The sequence below is a fragment of the Erythrolamprus reginae genome, chromosome 12 (assembly GCF_031021105.1).
Source record: "Erythrolamprus reginae isolate rEryReg1 chromosome 12, rEryReg1.hap1, whole genome shotgun sequence".
Classification (NCBI taxonomy): domain Eukaryota; kingdom Metazoa; phylum Chordata; class Lepidosauria; order Squamata; family Dipsadidae; genus Erythrolamprus; species Erythrolamprus reginae.
Genome location: NC_091961.1, coordinates 32,058,803 through 32,083,627, shown reverse-complemented (window position 1 = coordinate 32,083,627; position 24,825 = coordinate 32,058,803). Strand labels below are relative to the sequence as shown.

At 41.9% G+C, this 24,825-nt stretch overlaps 1 protein-coding gene across 1 annotated transcript in view; it reads right to left on the bottom strand.

The window, feature by feature from the left end:
- LOC139174894 (uncharacterized) overlaps nt 1-24,475 on the bottom strand; it is a 44,944-nt gene extending 20,469 nt beyond the window's left edge. The window contains exons 1-11 of the mRNA XM_070765580.1: nt 24,459-24,475; nt 8,950-9,045; nt 8,521-8,741; nt 7,041-7,208; nt 5,782-5,964; nt 5,021-5,132; nt 3,055-3,180; nt 2,436-2,595; nt 1,094-1,262; nt 651-842; nt 356-548 (exon numbers count right to left, since the gene is read on the bottom strand). Of these exons, the coding sequence (XP_070621681.1) occupies nt 356-548; nt 651-842; nt 1,094-1,262; nt 2,436-2,595; nt 3,055-3,180; nt 5,021-5,036 (856 nt within the window). The 5' untranslated portion in view covers nt 5,037-5,132; nt 5,782-5,964; nt 7,041-7,208; ... (1 more) ...; nt 8,950-9,045; nt 24,459-24,475. The remainder of the gene's footprint in view (nt 1-355; nt 549-650; nt 843-1,093; nt 1,263-2,435; nt 2,596-3,054; nt 3,181-5,020; nt 5,133-5,781; nt 5,965-7,040; nt 7,209-8,520; nt 8,742-8,949; nt 9,046-24,458) is intronic.
- Between the last annotated feature and the right edge of the window lie 350 nt (nt 24,476-24,825).

Genomic DNA, 24,825 nt, shown 5'->3' with positions numbered 1-24,825 from the left:
TGTGGATTTCAACTCCTAAAATTTCCCACATTTCCCTGCCTGGAGAATTCTGGGAGTTGAAGTCCACAGGTCTTCAAGCTGCCAAATTTGGAGACCTCTGGTTTAGAGAATATATGACTAATTAAAACGCTTTGGGCCCAAATCTTTGCAGTTAAATACGCCAACGACTGGATCATCCCAGCTTTCTCATTCAGTAGATATCCCGCAATCTTTGCTAATTTCAAAGTGAGCAATTTGCGAGGAGATAATTACAGTGCAATTTGCTTAGCGGCGTTCAATGGAAGCATTCATCCAAGCTAATTCTTTGTGGACGTGTGGTTTTATTTTTATCACATTAAAAAAAAATAACGTCTACCTTCCCTTCTTTCCATATGGTTGGAATTTTTCTCTAAACACCCCCTTGCTGGCAAGCCAGAATGATATTTCCGGATGACAACAATTTTAGATTCTCGGGATGAATATTTATCCAGATTATATTTCAACTGCAATTTTCGGAATTGAGGAGTGGGACTTCCTTCGTGGGCCCATCCGAAAGCTTGGCAAAGAATCTGCAATGTTTGGGGGAGAAAAAAAAGGCTTAGAGAATGAAGAAAACCTCTAAGAAAATGTATGCACAACTGATCGTTGTTGTCATCGCTGTCTGAACTTACAACCAGCACGAGATAGATGAGAATGAGGAAGATGAGGGCGATTATTATTCCAATGATTGCTGGCCAATCGGGTTTCAGAACGAGATCGGTCATCTTTGCGATGCCCACTTGAACAACATAACCAGGAGTTGTTGGGTAGAATGGTCCTTCTTCGTAGCATTGTCCACCAAATGGCAGGATTCGGATATACTTCTCAAAAGGAACATAGGGAAAATTAAATCAGAATTTTGGAGGTGTGATGTTCTTATATGTTCTAGGATAGTGCTACTCAACCTTGAGAACTTTAAAAAGGGTGGACATCAACTCCCAGCATTCCTTAATTGGAGTAGACTAGAGTAGAGTAGAATCGAATCGAATTCTTTATTGGCTAAGAGTGGTTGGACACACAAGGAATTTGTCTTTTGTGCAGTGTACATAAAAGACAATTGGGACCCAAAACCCACCATTTTTTTGTGCTGGTTGCTACTCAGCCTCAAGACGTAAGTGCCGGGATCGTAGAACTGGTATAGGAAGAAGAAAAAGCTGGTTGAGCTGGAAGACAATCGCATTTCCTCTGCGAATTTGCGGAAAGCGCCCCAGTCAAAATCTTGGTTTGTATTGTATAAATTATTGCTAGGAAAGAAACACAAGACAAAAGGCACCAAGTTGTGTAGGATGACCTCCATCCTAAAAAGACTTTCTTTTAATGTTTAATCTGCAATTCTATCCAAGAATCTGTTTGGAACCCATATCGCATCTCAGACATTAACACCCTTGAAAATGTCCAAAGATACTTCACCAGAAGAGCCCTTCATTCCTCCACTCAAAACAGAATACCCTACGAGACTAGACTTACAATCCTGGGCCTAGAAAGCCTAGAAGTAAGACTCCTTAAACAAGATCTAAGTATTGCCCACAACAACATATGCTGTAACGTCCTGCCTGTCGGCGACTACTTCAGCTTCAACCACAACAGATTTAAACTTAATATTAACTGCTCCAAACTTGACTGTAAAAAATATGACTTCAGTAACCGAGTTGTCGAAGCGTGGAACTCATTACCGGGCTCCACAGTGTCATCCCCAAACCCCCAACCCTTTACCCTTAGATTATCTATGGTTGACCTATCCAGATTCCTAAGAGGTCAGTAAGGGGCGAGTACAAGTGCACTAGAGTGTCTTCCGTCCCCTGTCCTATTGCTCTCCTATATCTCCTATTCCTTTCTTCTATTCCTATATCTCTTCTTCTATTCTTTCATTGATATGTTCTATTCCTATATCTTCTTTTCTATTCTTTCATAGATATATTTTACTATGAGTATCTCCTCTATAACCTTCATCACGTATTTTACTATGTGTATGTGTATATATATCCCCACTAAAACTCTCATTGTGTATTGGACTAAATAAATAAATACATTAAAAATAAAAATAAATGACGATCAGCAGAGGGTGGCTTTAGATCTAGGATACTGGGAGGTTGAACACCATATAAAAGATTAGTTAAGTGGGTGACATATAAATCTGATAAATAAATAAAGTTTTCTACTCTGGAGAAGATGAAAATACCCAGAGGTCTAGAAACGGGAAGCTGAGAATTTGATATTGAGCGGGCCATGACTTATTTTAGAAACTGTTAGCGAAATTAGCCAACATGGTTGGTCTCTTTTGCCATTTCTTTTAAAAAATAGCACCAGAAAATGGCTCAATGGCCACATGCTTCTCAATGCAAAGCATTGAAAATCAGCGGTACCTATAGTTGGGATGTAGGAAGATGCACCTAGTGGGGGTTCAGAGCTGTACTTACACATCGTAAACAGGGTAATGCTCTTTAGAAACTATGAACATGAGCATCTGGTGCGTTTGGAGGCACACCGTTGGGTTAAGGATGCCAGTTAACCTACTCTTCGGTGTAGCGTTGGCAGATTCGGGCTGGGAAAATCGAAAACCACTTTTGGCCGAAGTCCCTGAATGAACAACAATAACAAAACCCTTTTTTGGAATAGAGCTGTGTTTTAATTCAGGGCAGACACCAATCAAGAAATTACACATTATGTTTCTGTTGAGTTTGATTTTTGAGCTTTTTTATAGTTAATTAGGCAGGCTGGTTTCAAAACTGTAGTTTTCTCCTACCACATCAATTTTTTTTCTCTACCCCTTATGAGAATTATTAGATTATAAAGTTGCAACGTGAGCATCAAATAGCATTTTTTTACATAGCTAATTGGTCAGTGATGGACAAGGTGAGTGAGTCTTCGGAGAGGGGCGGCATATAAATTTAATAAATGAATAAATTTAATAAATAAATAACACACACACATACATCATATATACAGACTTTGACCCTCTCTGGAATGCCAAGTCTGACCTCCCACCAACGAAGGGTTGCCACTTTTGATACAAACACGCACAAATGTGTTTCTTACATGAAATATCCCAGGACTTTGCAGCCCACAGTTTATTTCGGGGAGCTGGTGGGATCTGGCTTTGTGTGGCCAATAAATCTTCTAGTATTTCTGGTTCAGGATCGTTCACACCCATAAATCCTCTTCCTGTAACAATGGAGAATTAATGTAATTTAATTTATTTACTTTATAAGCTGCCCCACTCCTTCTGGACTTGTTGACATATATAACAGATTAAAAACAATATAAAAAACAATATTAAAACCCCTAAGATGAAAGCATTCATTTCTTCCAGGCTGGAGCTAGATGGTATTGCTCAACGGCCCCAGGCCTCTGGAAGCCAGTGAAGCTCGTGTAGTGTTGGAGTAATGTGGGTGTACCTACGCACATCCACAACAGCTCGTGCGGCTGCTTTCTGGACTAATTGTGGTCTCTGAATGCTTTTTAAGAGTAGTGTCATGTAGAGCGCTTTGCAATAGAAGCAATTGGTTATCCCCACAATCTCTTAACTTGGTATTCCAGCCTCCTCTTTGCTCTCTGCTATGTCAAGGGTTTGGGTGAAATCAATCATGACCCCAGCGTAAGTTAATCATATTCCCCATCTCCAAGTCAACGGCGACATCAACGGCGAGGTACAAGCAAAGTTGTGAATGCAGCTGGGATGCATTGGCAAGAAGTCACTGGTATGTTATGGGACAGAAGAATGCCAACCCATCATAAATCTAAGATTTACAACTATCTGCCCTGTTATACTGTATGGCACTGAATGCTGGCACCAACAACAGAAACATAGACACATAGAAGATTGATGGCAGAAAAAGACCTCCTGGTCCATCTAGTCTGCCCTTATGCTATTTCCTGTATTTTATTTTAGGATGGATCTATGTTTATCCCAGGCATGTTTAAATTCAGTTCCTCTGGATTTACCAACCACGTCTGCTGGAAGTTTGTTCCAAGCATCTACTCCTCTTTCAGTCAAATCATATTTTCTCACGTTGCTTCTGATCTTTCCCACAACTAACCTCAGATTTTGCCCCCTTGTTCTTGTGTTCACTTTCCTATTGAAAACACTTCCCTCCTGAACCTTATTTAACCCTTTCACATATTTAAATGTTTCGATCATGTCCCCCCTTTCCCTTCTGTCCTCCAGACTATACAGATGGAGTTCATGGAGTCTTTCCTGATAAGTGTTATGCTTAAGACCTTTCACTGTTTTTGTAGCCCGTCTTTGGACCCATTCAATATTGTCAATATCTTTTTGTAGAACTGGACACAGTATTATTCCAAATGTGGTCTCACCAGCACTCTATACAGCGGGATCACAATCTCCCTCTTCCTGCTTGTTATACCTCTAGCTATGCAGCCAAGCATTCTACTTGCTTTCCATACTGCCTGACTGCACTGTTCCCCCTTTTGAGACTGGGACTGAAAACTATCTCCATGCCATGGAAATGCGAAAGCTCTGTTGGATATTGGGCATCTCCCTTCTTGAGCACAACACAAATAACACCATTCGACAACATTTTAGTGTAGTACCAATTATAGAGAAGATGAGAGAATGCCACTGGTATGGAAATGTCTTGAAGGCAGCAGCTTCCACCTGGCCAAGATTGCCTACCAACTAAAAGTCAATGTTCGGTGACCTCACGGGTGCCCAAAACAGAGATGGCAAGACGCCATCAACAGAGATATGCAAGCCACAGGCCTGTGCCACGGAGACACAGCCCACCATACAAAAAAGGTGTTGAATGGTTTTAAAAGCAGACTCTGCACCTGTGGGAATATACCAGGAAGAAGAAGGAGGAGGAGGAGAAGGAGGAAGGAAGAAAAAAAGAAGAAGAGGAAGAGGAGGAGGAGGAGGAAGAAGAAGAAGAGTCTTTTCCAAAGAAGTTTGAAAGTTGTTCCCATTGAAGCTTTGGAGGTCAAGAGACCAGAGGGAAAATCTGAAGCAGATAAATACAAGCTGCCTCTCTTCTTTGGTCCTTACCATTTGTCTTTACCATGTAGACCCAATGGGCGTCTGTGGTCTCTGAGGCACAGAGATTTTGAGCATGGAGTCCTCGCAAAGAAGCTGCTAGCTCTTCCCAGAAAATATCAACCTAGGAAAAATTTGAAGATAAGGTGTCTTTAATCCCAGCTCCAGGCGGCAATGTTCTCAGGAGCCTAAATTTGTGGTCAGGCTTAGCAGGAAGCTGCCCTCCTTCCATCTCCAGGTCTCCATCTAGAAGAAAAGAATGTGTCAAGCACAACAGATGGAGTTGGTAACTTTATTGTCAAGGTCCCTTCCAATGTTGTTGTTGTTGTTGTTGTTGTTGTTATTATTATTATTATTATTATTATTATTATTATTATTATTATTATTATGCGCAACTCTGGAAAAACAAAGAGACCATGCCAGAAAATAATATCATAGAAAAAAATCTTTAGATGTGCAGAAATATATAGGAAATGACCATGAAAATAATTAATAACTCTGAATACTATGAGATTTGGAATAACTGGTATAGTAATTAGATAAGCAATAAAGGCAAAAGACTGGGATAAAATGTGAAAGGTCATACAAAGAATGAGAAACATATAAACATACAATGTAATAAGAAATGTGAGTATAAAAAAATGTAGCAAACTGGGGGAAAAACGGGCATAGATCTGTATTAAACAATAGAAATGTTGTTTTTAAAATTTGGAAAAACTAATAAATAAAATTTTAAAAAAGAAAGAACCAGCTACCCACCCTTGCTTCATTACCTGCCTGCCATTTTTGTATGTGATGGAAAGACGGGCTCGGTTGTCTTCACAAAAGAATTTCAAAACGCCTCTTGGCTGTTGTCGGCACCGGAGACCACAAGTGTTGTCCAGACTGCCCACTTGACAAAGGCAAAGCCCAAGGACTTTGTCATAACCTTGATAGTCTTGGGGAATGTCACAAACCTAGCCGGGAAGATCAGAAGAAAGTCAACGTTTCCTTGGATGAAAATTTACACTCTGCAGGTAGTCCTTGATGGACAAACTCCCTGGAGGTATGGTACTTACGACCGAGATTCAAAGTTCCCACTGCCACCCCAAGTGACCACATTTCAAGCATTCATCAACCAGGCTGTGCTTACAGCCATTTTCAGCTACTTCTGCAGCCTGACAGCTGCCTGCAGTTTGGCAGATCGAATCTCACCAGGCTCAAGGTTGACTCGGCCTTCCGTCCTTCCGAGGTGAGTAAAATGATGACCCAGATTGTTGGAGGGGCAAGAGGCTGATTGTGCAGCCAGGGAAAGAAGGGGCTACTCCTTTCCTAAATGCAAGAGCACGCAGGGCTGCCAAGAGGCAAGAAGGTTTACTCCAGAGGAGGTCTCCTCGAGAGTAGAGCTGCAGATTAATTGGCCACGCCCTTAGACTGAGCATAGTTGCAGGGAACAACATCCCTTCAAATCTTGACTTCTGCGTTTCCAGTTTGCATTCTAGCACAGTTCTTGTTTCTTGCATTTTCTAGTTTTGGGACTTGTGCAAAGTACAGTAAACCTTGCAATTTATCTCTTGAACTTCGGCCAGCTGTTAAGATAATGTATTAACAGCTGGGTTTTTTGAACAGAATAACTTCTTCCTTTCTTTTCCTTTTTACACTCTTAAGACGTTATTAAGAGACTTTGCATTAATTACTAAAACAAGTTGTGCTTGGACGTTTGTGTGTGTGTAATTATTTGGGGGCTTGGCATTGGGGCAGAACACTGTTAACTGCTTACAGAGAGCTGGAAAGCATTGTAAAGTGGTATGTAAGTTAAAGTGCTATTGTCCTTCCTTCCTTCCTTCCTTCCTTCCTTCCTTCCTTCCTCCCTTCCTCTCTTCCTCCCTTCCTTCCTCCCTCCCTCCTTCCTGAGAGCATCTGCACCAAAGACAAATTCCTTGTGTGTGCAATCACACTTGGCCAATAAAGAATTCTATTCTATTCTATTCTGCCAGTTTTGCCAGACGCCCCCACCCAACCATGGTAGACTTCTCCCCAACCCTCCACTCACCTGGTCTGAACAGTAGTGAGCCCACTCCTCCTTACTTAAACACCGGCCATCTTGGTTCCGTACAGCATCATCTCTACAGATATGGTAAGTCTCTTTGATGCAATCCCACCGCCTGTCTTCTCTGAGGCTTCGATACCTGGGAGAACAGGGGCACTGGGCATCGCTGGGCTGCAAAGGAAAGAAAGCTAAATCCATCCCTCTGGAACCCCCTCCCCCAGTTAATAATAATTTAATAATAATTTATTAGATTTGTATGCCGCCCCTCTCCGAGGACTCTTCTTAATTAAGACATTAATGACCGGAATCCAGCCATTAATTATATGCATGGTTTTAATTTTTGGTTTTGGATTGTTTTGGATTGTTTTTTTAAGGAGTTTTAATGTTTTACGTTTTTTGGTTGTGAGACACCCAGAGTCCCTTGGGAGTTGGGTGGCATACAAATTCAAATGAATGAATGAATGAATGAATGAATGAATGAATGAATGAATGAATGAATGAATGAATGAGACACATGTTGAAGATCCAGGAAGCGCACCAGCGTGCCTACCATCCCTGTCCTGTTGTCCTCTTTTATCGTTACTTTTTACTTACATTATGTTTATACAAAGTACTACCATAGAAATAGAAGTGCAGGTTTAGTAAAACGTCTGACAGTGTTGAAGGAATGTTTTGTTTAGCCGAGTGATGGCGTTCAGGAAAAAACTGTCCTTGTGTCTAGTTGTCTGGGTGTGCAGGGCTCTGTAGCGACGTTTTGAGGGTAGGAGTTGAAACAATTTGTGTCCAGGATACGAGGGGTCAGTCAATATTTTCCCCGTCCTCTTTTTGACTCGTGCAGTCTACAGGTCCTCAATGGAAGGCAGGTTGGCAGCCATTGTTTTTTCTGCAGTTCTGATTCTCCTCTGAAGTCCGTGTCGGTCTTGTTGGGTTGCAGCACCAAACCAGACAGTGATAGAGGTGCAGATGACAGACTCAATGATTCCTCTGTAGAACTGGATCAGCAGCTCCTTGGGCAGTTTGAGCTTCCTGAGCTGGCGCGGAAAGAACATCCTTTGTTGTGCTTTTTTGATGATGTTTTTGATGTTAGGTGACCATTTTGGGTCTTGAGATATGATACAACCTAGAAATTTGAAGGTCTCTACTGTTGATACTGTGTTGTCCAGTATTATGAGAGGTTGAAGGGTGGAAGGGTTTCTCCTAAAGTCTACCACCATTTCTACGGTTTTGAGTGTGTTCAGTTCTAGATTGTTCCGGTCACAAGGAACCTAATCAGTGCTAGAAGGGAATGGGAGTGGGGTAAACAGAGAGCGAACTCCACTCCTTTCTAGCATTGATGATGTTACCCAGTTGGATGCAAAATGAAATGTCTGCAAAAAACCCAGCCAAGCTCAAAGAACAGCAAGGACTGTCTGCCACCATTTAAAGGCAGCCATGTCAACTGAAAAATTGAAGGCATAGATGTAACAGAATCCGCACCCCGTACCTGAAAAACACGGCCTTGCCGAAGGCACACACAGGTGTTTTGGCCTTCTTTGGGCTGCACCGCCTCTGAGCCACATGGCAAGCAAGCAACCTGGCCCACTTTAGCATTGAAGAAATTCACCGGACAGGCCAGGCAGTTGTGGGAAGGCGACAATCCCGCAGAACGGAAGGTACCTTCTGGGCATGGGATGGGGAAGCTACTGCCAGCCGGGCAGAAGAAACCTTGGAAAGCAGATCAAAAGCAGATAATTGATCTCCTTCTGAGCTGTCTGCCCCACTCTCCTCCTCCCTGTCACTCATGTCTTCTTGGTCAGAGGAGCCTTCATCAGCAGATTCCACCGGGGGCAAAACAGGCCTGCAGCATGTGGATGTCTCCCCCACATCCGCAGTCCTTGGGGCAGGAGCTGGGCCAGAGCTAACCACAACATACCTTCAGGGCAGGTAGATGAGTTCTGTTGTCCTCTCTTGCAATTAAACCCATTTTTGCATCCTTCTTTCTGCAGGGGGGAATTGCCAGCCGGGCAAGCTATGAAAACGGAGAAAAGGAAGACGAAGACAAACATGGTCCTTGCTTTCAGACTGAGCAACTTTCAGTCTTTGAAGAACTCCGAGAGAGACACAGGTCGATGTCCGTTTCTAAATATTTCATCACTCAGGGGTTGAAATGCTGCCAAGGGGAAACTGGATCCCGTTGTTTTTGGGATGTGGCTCCGAGAGCACAACGGAACAATAACACAATGCAAGGTGAGCCTAGAGTGAAGATGTTGACGTGAAACCAAGTTTTGGAATTCTTATCCTAATTGCTCTGCGTTTCTAGCATCCCCGAAAACAAATTCCTGGATGCTTTTGCACCCGCTCCAATTTTTATACGTATAAATATAAATATTAAATGTATAATTTGGAACCCAAGGGATTTATCTCTGCACCGGAGATAAATTCCTTGTGTTCCAAATTCTAAATTCCAAATCCCATCACACTTAGTCAATAGAGAATCCTATGATATTTTATAGAATCATACATAGAAACATAGAAGACTGATGGCAGAAAAATACCTCATGGTCCATCTAGTCTGCCCTTATACTATTTCCTGTATTTTATCTTACAATGGATATAGATTATTGACTAAGTGTGATGGGATTTGGAATTTAGAATTTGGAACGCAAGAGATTTATTTCTGGTGCAAAAGCTCAGCCTACATGCAAAACAGCAAAATAATAACAATCATAATAACAAATTGATGATCATCATTAAAATTATATCAAAAAGAGAAGGTAGTGAAGAATAAAAATAGGTCTGCCCTACTACGCGGGCAAATATGAGGGTTATCTGGAAAGTAAGATTAAGTAAGATCTCCTGGTCCATCTAGCCTGCCCTTATACTATTTCCTGTATTTTATCTTAGGATGTATATATGTTTATCCCAGGCATGCTTAAATTCAGTTCCTGTGGATTTACCAACCACGTCTGCTGGAAGTTTGTTCCAAGCATCTATGACTCTTTCAGTTAAATAATCTTTTATTTATTCATTCATTCATTCATTCATTCATTCATTCATCCATCCATCCAATACACAAATACATAGGAAGGAAAATAGACATGTAGTAATATATATAAGGGTAAAGTGAACTTAGAGGAGAGGATATATGAAAGAAAGAAAATATATATGATAAGTGAGAGAAAGGAAAGACAATTGGACAGGGGACAAAAGGCACACCAGTGCACTTATGTACGCTCTTTACTGACCTCTTAGGAACCTGGAGAGGTCAATCGTGGAGAGTCTAAGGGAGAAATGTTGGGGGTTAGGGGTTGAGTCCGGTAATGAGTTCCATGCTTCGATAACTCGATTGTTGAAATCATATTTTTTACAGTCAAGTTTGGAGTGGTTTTCTCCTGTTGCTTCTAACCTTTCCCCCAACAAACCTCAGATTGTGTCCCCTTGTTCTTGGGTTCACTTTCCTATTAAAAACACTTCCCTCCTGAACCTTATTTAACCCTTTCACATATTCAAATGTTTTGATCATGTCCCCCCTTTTCCTTCTGTCCTCCAGACTATACAGATGGAGTTCATGAACAATGTTCTTTATAATGACAATTCACTTAACCTAAGCCCTCTTTTGGTATAGCAAAGAGCCCTCGTCTCCAACCAAACTTGTAATTTGTACAAGTCCCTTATCAGTTCTGTGATACTTAGCTTGCAGCGGTGAGGCAATTCACAGTCCTACTTCTTTCACCAAGTGAAACACACTTTGCTCTGGTTTAGTTTCAAAGCGGGGAAAAATCAGCACACAAAAGGTCAAAGTCAGTAAAGCAGTCACGAAACACAAGGATCAGATAATCCTCCACAATGGCCAAACCCACAGGCTGCTATTTATAGCAGCCTCACTAATGACCACAGCCCCACCCAACCACAGGTGGCCTCATTTTCTCTGATAATAATCTCTCAGTTGTTGTTGCCTATGCATCGCTCTCTCCGCATGCGTGGCTGTATCATTAACTCTTGTTCTGAATCCAAGGAGGAGCTAGAGAATTGATCTCCTTCTGAGCTGTCTGCCCCACTCTCCTCCTCCCTGTCACTCATGTCTTCTTGGTCAGAGGAGCCTTCATCATCAGATTCCACCGGGGGCAAAACAGGCCTGCAGCATGTGGATGTCTCCCCCACATCCACAGTCCTTGGGGCAGGAGCTGGGCCAGAGCTAACCACATCAACTGAAGCTCACGGTGAATTTCTGTTTGTTGGGAGCGCTGTAAATCAGCCCGGCTTCATGGTTAGAAAGCCAAGCTTGGAAATATGTCAGCCAATTAATGTGAACTGGTTTATCTACACCTGCTGTTATCAGCCTCAGATCTTTCTCATTTGACTTCTTGTGTTTGTCATATACAACTGCATTTCTTGACAACTGGCATGGGTTCCAGAAAGATAAGATCTTCCCTGTTGTAAAGTCGATTCTGTCAGATTAATTACAGCCTCTCTCGTTGCTAACAAACATACCAAGCTCTTTTCCATCAAGAATAACATTACTCGTTCTAAACAATCATTCGGCAGGTGGTAACATGAGATCCAGCTGGTTGATTTCACCGGAACAAGTTTTCTCTTCTGAGTTTTGCTTCGTTTTGAACCCCCTCAAGTTTCTGGTCCTTATGGTTTTGAAAAAACTGGGAAGCACACAAATAATTCCAAAAACTGAGCCTCCATGAGAGACTTACAGAACATCAGGCTGGCTGGAAAAATACAGGGAGGGCAATTAAGGCTTTACAATTTTTGTACAATTTTGTAAAGTGTTGCTCCATGGTTTCCTGGATTTTGTAGCTCCAAACTTTTGCCAATTGTCCAGCATGGGTCAAACTATGGGCAATCTTTTTCCCCCCAAGAGATGGAGGATTTTAAACCACAAAACGGAATTATCTTTTTTTCCCATTTCTCTCTCCCCAAAATCTTTTCTACGCTATCTTGTTAGGAATTCAACAGGAGAAGCTCTTTCGAATTGAAGGGTTGAATTTCTTCTATTGTGTTTGCATGCAAAGCTGCTTTGAAATGCATCTAGGGGTTTCCAAGACACAAAGTCTTCCAGGCAGGAATAGCCAAGTTAATGAAGTCTTTTTGAAGATTCAACACTGACCCCACGTGGTTCACTGCAACACAACCACACTATTTCCTTCTGCAATCAAATTTCTACCATCTCAGTTAAACTCTCTCAAGCTGGTTTTGATGGCTGGTGACTTAGCTGGAAACAGTCTACTTCACATCAGCTGGACACCAGAATTGAAATTTTGGGCTTAGATAGCCTAGAACTTCATCGCCATTGATCTGATCTAAATGTAGTTCACAAAATCATTTACCACAATGTCCTACCTGTTATGTCGGGCTCTCTGATAGGAGCCTCCCGAAAATTCAAGGATACAAATTTCAGACACACACACGTTTGAAAATTCAAAACAATGTTCTTTATCACAAAAGTCAAAATAAACAAAGCACCCTTTTTGTATTGCAAAGAGCACTCTTCCCAAAACAACCAGGTAGTCTGTACAATTTCCCTTAAGCAGTCATTAAGTACTTAGCCCGCAGCTGGGGAGAAACTTCACACCCCTTCTTCTTCCAACGAAGTGAGACACACACACACACACGCTGCTCTGCTTTGGTTTCAAAGGCGTGAAAAAGCAACAAAGTCCAGCACACAAGATTCCTGATGAAACTGCAACAGATATTCTCCCACAACGACCAAACCCACATGCTGCTATTTATAGCAGCAGCCCTAATTACTGGAGCCCCACCCAAACACAGGTGGCCTCCCTTATTTCCTGTAATATGTTCTTACTTGGTCTCTTCTACGCATAATTCTGCGCTTGCATGGGTCCAACATGTCATCATCTGAAGCTATAGAAGATAAGGGAGGTTGACTGCCTGGGCTGTGTGCCAAGCCCTCCTCTTCCGAGTCACTCCCACCTTCTTCTTCGTCCGAGGAAACTAAACTCTGATCTGATTCTGTCGGCAATAACACAGGCCTGTGACATGTTGAATTTTCCCCTGCATCCACCTCCCCATTCCCTGGGGCAGGAGCAGGGCCAGAGCCAACCACAACACCTACCTGTCAATGATTTCTTCAGCTTCAACCTGGACACACCATCAATTCAAACTTAATGTAAACTGCTCCAAACCTGACTGCAGAAAATACAACTTCAGCAGCAGAGTAATCAATGCCTGGAATGCACTACCTGACTCTGTGGTTTCTTCCCCAACCCGACCTCCCCCAAAAAACTTTAACTTAGACTGTGGAGACCGCACTCCATTCCTAAGAGGTCAGTTTCCTCCTGGTTTTGGTCTACCGGACGGCAGTGTTTTTTAACCTTGCCCCCTTAAAGATGGGTGGACGTCAACTCCCAGAATTCCCTAGCCAGCCATACTGGCTAGTAAATTCTGGGAATTGAAGTCCCCCCCCCCCAGCTTAAGGAGGCCATGGTTGAAAAACACTTGTCTTTTCAGTCCCTGTGCAATTTAATCCACTAGATGGCACTGTGACCCCAAAAACTTTAGTAAAAATTGATTTTTGATTTCACCTTGAACTCAACCTCTGAATAAAATAACAAAAATTGAACCAATGAGAAAGGACAATTTGAGCAGACAAATTCCTTGTGTGTCCAATCACACTTGGCCAATAAGGAATTCTATTCTATTCTATTCTATTCTATTCTATTCTATTCTATTCTAATTCTATTCTATTCTTATTCTATTCTATTCTATTCTATTCTAATTCTATTCTAATTCTATTCTATTCTATTCTATTCTATTCTATTCTATTCTAATTCTATTCTATTCTATTCTATTCTATTCTATTCTATTCTATTCTATTCTATTCTATTCTATTCTATTCTATTCTATTCTATTCTATTCTATTCTAATTCTATTCTATTCTATTCTTATTCTATTCTATTCTATTCTATTCTAATTCTATTCTAATTCTATTCTCTTCTCTTCTTATTCTATTCTATTCTATTCTATTCTATTCTTATTCTATTCTATCCTATCCTATCCTAATTCTATTCTATTCTATTCTATTCTATTCTAATTCTATTCTATTCTATTCTATTCTATTCTATTCTTATTCTTATTCTATTCTATTCTATTCTATTCTTATTCTATTCTATTCTATTCTATTCTTATTCTTATTCTATTCTATTCTTATTCTATTCTATTCTATTCTAATTCTATTCTATTCTAACATTAACAGAGTTGGAAGGGACCTTGCAGGTCATCTAGTCCAACCCCCCAACCAAGCAGGAGACCCAACACCATTTCTGACCAGTTTCTTCTTGAGATGAAGCTCCCACAACTTCCGAAGGCAACTTCTGTTCCATCGGTGGATCGCTCTCACTGTCTCCTCATTTCCAGGTTGAATCTCTCCTTGATCAGTTTCCATCCATTGTTCCTTGTCTGTCCTCCCCACCCAAGCTGCAGTATTTACCCATCATCCACGACCCTCCCACTTTTCACAGCTTAAGAAATGTTGGTAAATCTTCCTCGACAGGCAAAATGACAGGCGTTAAATGTGAACGTTCCCTTTTTTTGAATTCAATTAGAAACTTATGCTATTTCATTGCTCCATCTCTCTCTCTCCATAAACTGATGCAATGATAAATAAGGTGGCTTATCTTGGCACAAGGCCCGGAGTTGGCTTTGGTTTGGGCTTCAAAGGAAACCCTTCCTAGAGACGAACATTTGGAATCAGAAGGCAGTCTTAGGGGGCCAACATGTCAGTTGATGAAGCAGCCTCTGTCGCCCTGAGCCAAGCTTAAGAAAAGACAAAGGATTTTCCACACTTCAGAAAGTAGGAGCAAGTGGCTCAAATCAGGCCTGATGAGATTTTAGATCCATTATTTTAAGCCAGGCTCGGTATAGTATGGTATGGTATGGTATGGTATGGTATGGTATGGTATGGTATGGTATGGTATGGTATGGTATAGTATAGTATAGTATAGTATAGTATAGTATAGCATAGCATAGTATAGTATAGTATTCAACCGCCTTCTACCGCACAAATCCCAGCGGCCGATAAGGTCCTACAGAGTTGGCCTTCTCAGGGTCCCGTCGACCAAACTATGTCGGTTGGTGGGCCCCAGGGGAAGAGCCTTCTCTATGGCGGCCCCGGCCCTCTGGAATCAACTCCCCCCAGAGATTAGAACGGTCCCCACCCTCCTTGTCTTTCGCAAATTACTCAAGACCCACCTTTGTCACCAGGCATGGGGGAGTTAGGATATTCCTTCCCCTAGGCCATTACAAGTTATGTATGGTATGTTTGTGTGTATGTTTGGTTTTTATAAGAAGGGTTTTTAGTTGTTTTATTAAATTGGATTGTTACGTGTTGTTTTTTATCGTTGTTGTTAGCCGCCCTGAGTCTGCGGAGAGGGGCGGCATACAAATCCAATTAATAATAATAATAATAATAATAATAATAATAATAATAATAATAATAGTATAGTGTAGTATAGTATAATGTATAGTATAGTATAGTATACAAGGGTCGCCCAGAAAGCAATGCACCACATTTTTCTTCTTCCACAATTATTTATTGAACACAATGAAACTTACACACAAGAAAGAATGGTGTTTCTTCTACACTCCCTATTTTTCCATGTAATCTTCACCCCATTTTTGGCCTTACTTCAGCGAGACACAAGGGCGTGTATGCCCTGTTGGTCCCACTTCTTGTCCTAGTCACGAAGCCCTTTCCGTCTTCCAATGGCCTCTGTGCCCAGCGACTAACCGTACTTCTGTCGACTGCAGATTCTCCATAAACTGTACACAAAGGTTTGTGAATGTTCCCAACAGTTTCTTTCTCCGCAGTGAGAAATTCAATGCCGGCACGCTACTTGTAACGTCCATCACTTACAGACGCCATTTCGAAACCCTGCTGCAGCTACGCTATCTGTCTGAGGAAGTGCAAAATTTACACACGCTCTCCTGACAATTCAAATAATGTACAGTATATCTAAAGTTTCGCATTCGTACCATTACTGTAGGTTGAGAAAAAAAATGTGGTGCATTACTTTCCGGGCAACCCTCGGATCTTTGTATACTATCAATACGTAATGGACAAAATAAATTTAAAAAAAAAAAAATATTAATGGAATAACAACTCCCTTCCTGCTCCATCTCATCTAAGACTCCTGCGAACTGAGCAAAAAGCATTATTTTAAAAACTTGCCGCTATTAGAGAAGGTCTAAAAATACTGCATGCCTTTTTGTCGACAAACAGAAATGTTTGGGAACAAAGCCTGAATAATATCGGCTTGTGTTTCACTGTTTTGGTTCTCACGGAAAAAGGCCGTAATGTGAGACCCAGGAAGAGGGAGATTGTGATCTCGCTGTATAGAGCACTGGTTCGACCACATTTGGAAGACTGAGTCTAGTTCTGGAGACAAAAAGATATTGACAAAAAGATATGGGTCAAATTGAACGGGTCCAAAGACGGGCTACAAAAATGGTGGAAGGTCTCAAGCATTAAACTTAGCAGGAAAGACTTCATGAACTCCATCTGTATATTCTGGAGGACAGCAGGGACATGATCGAAACATTTAAATATGTGAAAGGGTTCAATAAGGTTCAGGAGGGAAGTGTTTTTAATAGGAAAGTGAACCCAAGAACAAGGGGGCCCAATCTGAGGTTAGTTGGGGGAAAGATCAGAAGCAACGTGAGAAAATATTATTTGACTGAAAGAGTAGTCGATGCTTGGAACAAACTTCCAGCAGACGTGGTTGATAAATCCACAATCACTGAATTTACATATGCCTGGGATAAACATTTATCCATCCTAAGATAAAATAAAGGAAATAGTATAACTCTATCTGCCTCAACCAACATAAAGGCAGCACTTGGACATCTGTTTCAATAACCACCTATGATACACTTGGCATCCATGAATCTGTCTAATCCTGCCTTGAAGCTATCCAGGCTGACAGCTATCACGACCTCTTCTGGAAGTTAATTCCATCAACCAAGGACCCTCTGGGTGAAGAAATATTTCCCTTTACTTGTCCTCACTTTCTTGCCTATGAGCTTTAGGGAGGGCCCCCTTGTCCTAGTATTGTGTGATAGAGAAAATAATTTTTCTCTATCCACCTTTTCTATCCCTTGCATGATTTTATACACTTCGATCAAGTCCCCCCTTCAACGTCGTCTTTCAAGGCTGAAGAGACCAAGGCGTTGCAACCTGATTTCATAAGGGAGGGCTCCATTCCCTTGATCCTTCTTGTTGCCCTTTTTTGCACCTTTTCCAGTTCCATTCTATCCTTCTTGAGATGCGGTGACCAGAACTGAACACAGGACTCCAAGTGTGGTCTCACCATTGATTTGTACAGAGGCAACACAACACTTGTACCAGCAGGAGGTTGGACTAGAACAATGTTTCCCAACCTTGGCAACTTGAAGATATTCGCTGGCTGGGGACTTCTGGGAGTTGAAGTCCAAATATCTTCAAGTTGCCAAGGTTGGGAAACACTGGACTAGAGGTTCCACAGGGTCCCTCCCAATACAAGCTATAAATAAAATAAAATTAAGAATAAAATAAATACAGAGCGCTGGTGAGACCACATTTGAAGTACTGTGTTCAGTTCTGGAGACCTCACCTACAAAAAGATATTGACAAAATTGAACGGGTCCAAAGACGGGCTACAAGAATGGTGGAAGGTCTTAAGCATAAAACGTATCAGGAAAGACTTCATGAACTCAATCTGTCTAGTCTGGAGGACAGAAGGAAAAGGGGGGACATGATCAAAACATTTAAATAGGTTAAAGGGTTAAATAAGGTTCAGGAGGGAAGTGTTTTTAATAGGAAAGTGAACACAAGAACAAGGGGACACAATCTGAAGTTAGTTGGGGGAAAGATCAAAAGCAACATGAGAAAATATTATTTTACTGAAAGAGTAGTAGATCCTTGGAACAAACTTCCAGCAGACGTGGTTGGTAAATCCACAGTAACTGAATTTAAGCATGCCTGGGATAAACATATATCCATTGTAAGATAAAATACAGGAAATAGTATAAGGGCAGACTGGATGGACCATGAGGTCTTTTTCTGCCGTCAGTCTGCTATGTTTCTGTTTCTATGTTTCTAAATAGTCCTCTGAGGTCGTGCAGATGGCAGTGAAGGGCCGAGCGTGAGTCAAACGACTACTACGTGGATTGCCTGCAATCTCTTTGTCTGCTGCTAACACACACCTGTAAAACTATCTGCATAAGATTTTGTGGAAGGGTGCCAGGCCTCTGTTTATTTAAGGCTGTGCAAAAGGCTCCGGTCCTCAATAATTGGGACATCTGCTATTTATCTTTATTTCTGCCCCGCTCCCACCCACCCCCGCCGCTATTGTTAAAAAATAAATAAATGAGGTTATTAAAGCCTTATTAACTGGCACGGGGAGGAATGGGTTTGGCCACCTTTTGTTATCTTTACAACCCAGCAAATTAATTCCCAAGTAAAGAAGAAACATCAGGACAGGGGATGGAAGGCACACTGGTGCACTTATGCACACCCCTTGCTGACCTCTTAGGAGAGGTCAACAGTGGACAGTCTAAGGGCAACGTTTTGGGGAGTTAGGAGATGATATTACAGAGTCTGGTAGTGAGTTCCATGCATCAACTACACGGTTACTAAAGTCGTATTTCCTGCAATCGAGTTTGGAGCGGTTTACTTTAAGTTTGCATCCGTTGTGTGCTTGTGTGTTGTTGCGATTGAAGCTGAAGTAGTCGTTGACGGGAAGAACGGTTGCAGGAACTGTCTGTGGCTAGTTTAATGAAGAGAAGGACCAGGGGAGACATGATAGCAGCCTTCCAATATCTCAGGGGTTGCCACAAAGGAGAGGGAGTCAAGCTATTCTCCAAACCACCTGAGGGTAAGAGAAGAAGCAATGGGTGGAAACTAAACAAGGAGAGAAGCAACCTAAAACTAAGGAGAAATTTCCTAACATTTAGAACAATTAATCAATGGAACTCCTTGCTTGCAGAAGTTATGAATGCTTCAACACTGGTGGTTTATAAGAAGATGTTGGATAACCATCTCTCTGAAGTAATGTAGGGTTTCCTGCTTAGGCAGGGGGTTGGACTAGAAGACCACCAAGGTCCCTTCCAACTTCTTCTTGTTGTTGTTGTTGTTGTTGTTGTTGTTGTTGTTGTTGTTGTTGTTCTTCTTCTTCTTCTTCTTCTTCTTCTTCTTCTTCTTCTTCTTCTTCTTCTTCTTCTACTTCTTCTTCTACTTCTTCATCTTCTTCTTCTTCTTCATCTTCTTCTTCTTCTTCTTTGATTGTAGAATTGTGGCTTCCATTTTGACTTTTTTTGACTCCTCCACCTGTCTGAGAAAGCAGAATTACTTGTGTTAGATCAGAGTAAGATCCGATCCTGCACCTCACAAACCCGTCCTGATGTTAGCTCGGAGCTTCAACCCCAGGCAGGATGCCAGGATAGGCACCCTGTTGCCAATACAGTACCGTTTGTCCCGAATTGACTCGAAACAGACTTCTAACCGCATAAGAATGCAGCTTGGGCTCAAGATCCATATCAAACATCCTACAGTTCCAAGATCAAAGTGAACACCGATGGGATTTGGAGAAACATCAGAGGAGCAACAGGACTTAGATTCAGAATTTGGGATGCCTTATTCCTGCGATCTACAACATTTGCAAATAGTAAGAGTTGGCACATTTGGGAGACTCTTCAACAGGAATGTCCAACCTTGGCCACTTTAAGACTTATAATAATAATAATAATAACAACAGAGTTGGAAGGGACCTTGGAGGTCTTCCAGTCCAACCCCCTGCTTAGGCAGGAAACCCTACCCTACTTCAGACAGATGGTTATCCAACGTCTTCTTAAAAAGTTCCAGTGTTGGGGCATTCACAACTTCTGGAGGCAACTTCTGTTCCACTGATGAACCGTTCTGGCTGTCAGCAATTTTCTCCTTAGTTCTAAGTTGCTTCTCCCCTTGTTTAGTTTCCACCCATTGCTTCTTGTTCTACTCTCAGGTGCTTTGGAGAATAAGTTGACTCCCTCTTCTTTATGGCAACTCCTGAGATACTAGAACACTGCTTTCATGTCTCCCCTGGTCCTTCTCTCCATTAAACTAGCCATGTCCAGTTCCTGCAACCGTTCTTCCTATGTTTTAGCCTCCAGTCCCCTGACCCTCTTTCAATTTAATTTCAATTCAATTCAATTTATTCGATTTGTATGCCGCCCCTCTCCGAAGACTCGGGGCGGCTCACAACATCTTTGTCGCTCTTCTCTGCACTTTTTCTAGAGTCTCAGAGTTCCCCCAACCAGTGTGGGGAATTCTGGGTGTTGAAGTCCACAAGTCTTAAAGTGGTCAGAGTTGGACATTCCTGCCCTATACGCCAAGAACCGGCACCCCAAACTCTGCTTATTTCCAATTATGGAGCAGTTGAATTTTCCTCGGAAGAGCAACGATGGTCAGACGCCAAACAAGAAACAATCCTGCTGCTCAACTCGTATTTAACTTTACCAAAGGTGAGTTTGCATAGGGAAATGAGAGCCGGTAGGTAGCGTGTGCAGGTGTCACTCGCCCGTCGGCTCTTCTCATTGCTGAGCCGAGAGGGCCGATTAAAGCCCATTTCCTGGGAAAGGGCAGGGCGGGGTCAACTTTCAAAAGGATCAAATATTGACTGAACTCAAGAAAGCAGGACTCCCACACAGAGTTAAGGGCCCATTTGTGGTTCCTTATCAGCATCCCGGCCATGGGTAAGAACAACCCCATCCAGAAGGGGCAGTAAAAAAAATCCTACTCTAGGCCCACACCTGTGCAAAGAGAGGTTGTGCCTGTCGAACTTTGTGTAGTTCTGCCTGTGCACACACACAAACTCACACACTCTCTCTCTCTCACACACACACACACATCCTAGAGCAGTGATCGTGAATGTTTTCGGCACCAAGTGCCCAAACCGAAACATGTGGCGGGACCCAGAGGAAGAGCCTTCTCTGTGGCGGCCCCGACCCTCTGGAACCAACTCCCCCCAGAGATTAGAATTGCCCCCACCCTCCTTGCCTTTCGTAAGCTGCTTAAAACCCACCTCTGCCGCCAGGCATGGGGGAACTAAGATACACTTTTCCCCTAGGCCTTCACAATTTTATGTATGGTATGTTTGTATGTATGATTGGTTTTTATATAATGGGTTTTTTAACTGTTTTTTTAGTATTGGATTTTGTTGTACTGTTTTACTGCTGTTGTTAGCCGCCCCGAGTCTGCGGAGAGGGGCGGCATACAAATCCAATTAATAATAATAATAATAATAATAATAATAATAATAATAATAATAATGTTGCAGAAGAGAAAAAGGAGAAGTGTGAAATCTGAGCTACGGGGAAGGCACACACAACAAAGCGGTCACAACTTCAATCGCACTACCAGGGCTCACCTGTTTAACATTTGGAACCACACCCTGTGGGCACTTGTGACTCACAACATTAAAAAAATAAATAAAGGAGGGAACCTTTGGAAATGAAAGAAAACAAAACTTTTAAGAGAGAGAAAGAATAAGAGGATATTTCAGAAGAATTGATTGGAGGGTCAAACATTTTTTTAAATTATTATTGTATTTGTAAGCTGAGAAGCAGCCCAAATCTCTGCTTCAACCTGCACAATTGTGATTCTCAAAAATGGAGCCCAGCCGTGCCTGGGAAGAACAAACAACGCAGCCAGTGGAGAGCTATTGTTGGAGTTGGGAACAATGGTCTTGGTTGCCCTCCGTTCTCTGGATGGAACAAAAGCGAGATTATCCCCCAAAGAAATACAAGATTTGCAACCAGTTTTTGGTCACCACAACGGGGAGGGGGGGGGGCAGAGAAGAGCAACGAAGAGGATTAGGAGGCTGGAGGCCAAAAAGTACAAAGAATGGTCGCTGGAATTGGGGATGTCTAATTTAATGAAAAGAAGGAGCGACAGTCTTCTAATATTTGAGTGGCAGCCACAAGGAAGAGTCAAGCTATTCTCCAAAGCACCAGAGCACCAAAGCAGAGCACCAAAGCACCAGAGAGCAGGACAAGGAGCAACAGATGGAAACTGATCAAAGAGAGTGCGGTCAGGCAGTAGGAAAAGCAAGTAGAATGCTTGGCTGCATAGCTAGAGGTATAACAAGCAGGAAGAGGGAGATTGTGATCCCGCTATACAGAGCGCTGGTGAGACCCCATTTGGAATAATACTGTGTTCAGTTCTGGAGACCTCGCCTACAAAAAGAGATGGACCAAATTGAACGGGTCCAAAGACGGGCTACAAGAATGGTGGAAGGTCTTAAGCATAAAACGTATCAGGAAAGACTTCATGAACTCAATCTGTAGAGTCTGGAGGACAGAAGGAAAAGGGGGGAACATGATCGAAACATTTAAATATGCTAAAGGGCTAAATAAGGTTCAGGAGGGAAGTGTTTTTAATAGGAAAGTGAACACAAGAACAAGGGAGCACAATCTGAGGTGAGTTGGGGGAAAGATCAGAAGCACCGTGAGAAAATATTATTTTACTGAAAGAGTAGTAGATCCTTGTAACAAACTTCCAGCAGACATGGTTGGTAAATCCACAATAACTGAATTTAAACATGCCTGGGATAAACATATATCCATCCTAAGATAAAATACAGGAAATAAGGGCCGACTAGATGGACCATGAGGTCTTTTTCTGCCATCAATCTTCTATGTTTCTACGAGAGAAGTGACCTAGAACCAAAGAGAAATTTCCTGACAGTCAGAACGGTTGATCAGTGGAACTCCTTGCCTCCAGAAGTTGTGAATGCCCCAACACTGGAAGTTTTTAAGCAGATGTTGGATAACCATCTGTCTGAAGTAGTGTAGGTTTTCGTGCCTAAGCAGGGGGTTGAACTAGAAGACCTCCAGTGAGAACAATGAACCAGTGGAACAACTTGCCACCGGAAGTTGTGAATTCTCCAGCACTGGAAGTTTTAAAGAAAATCTTGGACTGACATGGTATATAGGGTTTCCTGCCTGAGCAGGGGCTTGGACTAGAAGACCTCCAAGAGGCCATTCAACTCTGTCATTATGTATTCTTTTCAGGACTGCTTCTGTTCTTGGCTGAAATGTAAAGGGTCAGCAGAGCATCGATTTCTCCACCCTTATGGGTGAAAACTGCTTTGGAGGCATCAGTTAGAGCTTGTTGGAGGCGGCAAACTGGCTCAAGGACCAATTTAGGACCAATGGAATGTTTTGAATTTTGGAAAACTGGCGAACTTCGCTTTTAAATTGTGCCAAATTCCTGTGCATTACAAAATGTCAAAGAGTTGTGAGCTCTGCAGCCCCAGGAGGACATCTCTGGAGGCTTCTAGATGGAGAACAGCAACTGGACCATTGTTCTACCAAACGGGATCCAAGGCTGGTTCCCCGTTCCTCCTCTTATCCCCATCTCCAGAAACTGGGACGTTGTTGTTGTTGTTGTTGTTGTTATTATTATTATTATTATTATTATTATTATTATTTATTGGAGAGCCTTCTCTGTGGCGGCCCCGGCCCTCTGGAATCAACTCCCCCCGGAGATTAGAACTGCTCCCACCCTCCTTGTCTTCCGTAAACTACTTAAGACCCATCTATACCGCCAGGCATGGGGGATTTGAGACACCTTTCCCCCAGGCTTATTATAATTTATGTTTGGTATGTATGTGTTGTTTGGGTTTTTTTTAAATTGATAGGGTTTTTAGTTTTTTCTTAATATTAGATTTGTGCCTGTACAATATTGTTTTATCGCTTGTTGTGAACCGCCCCGAGTCTTCGGAGAGGGGCGGCATACAAATCTAATAAATTATTATTATTATTATTATTATTTATATGCCGCTCCTCTCCGAAAACTCGGGGCGGCTAACAGCCATCATAAACAGTGTACAATAATAATCCAATACTAAAAGCGAATTAAAACCTCTTAATATAAAAAACCAAGCATACATACAAACATACCATGCATACAATTGTAAAGGCCTAGGGGGAAAAGGAATCTTAATTCCCCCATGCCTTGTGGCAGAGGTGGGTTTTAAGTAGTTTACGAAAGGCAAGGAGGGTGGGGGCAATTCTAATCTCTGGGGGGAGTTGGTTCAAAATGGGAATTTCAAAAACGAGATCAAAGCCCGGGGTACCGAAACCTTATCCATACGATTATTTTTAATTGATTTTTACCTTTAAACATCCTATCATTTTTACATCAATCTACACCCAAATCTCATACATTGTTATTTACATATCTAATTAATAATACTTTAAATAAAATTTCCTTATCGCATTTCCTGGTCTTTTCTCCACATTGCCTCGCAGTTTTTTCTCTCTCTTTTTAAAATCCAAATGTACCATTTAGTCCAAACATAGAAACATAGCATACAAAACTTTCTCCAGACCAGTCCTTGAATATGGTTCATCTGTCTAGAACCCAAACTGAAATAAATGTCCAGAAATACTTACAAGAATACTTTACAAGAAGAGCCCTCCACTCCTCTACTTGCAACAGAATACCCTGTGTAACTAGACTTACAATCCTAAATTTAGAACTATGTTGCCTTAAACATGACCTAAGCATAGACCATAGAATCATCTGCTACAACATCCTTCCTGTCAATGACTACTTCAGCTTCAACCACAACAACACACGAGCACAAAACAGATACAAACTTAAAGTAAACTGCTCCAAACTCGACTACAGGAAATACGACTTTAGTAACCGAGTAGTTGATGCCTGGAACTCACTACCTGACTCTGTAGTATCATCACCTAACCCCCAAAATTTCACCCTTAGACTATCCCCTGTTGACCTTTCCTGATTCCTAAGAGG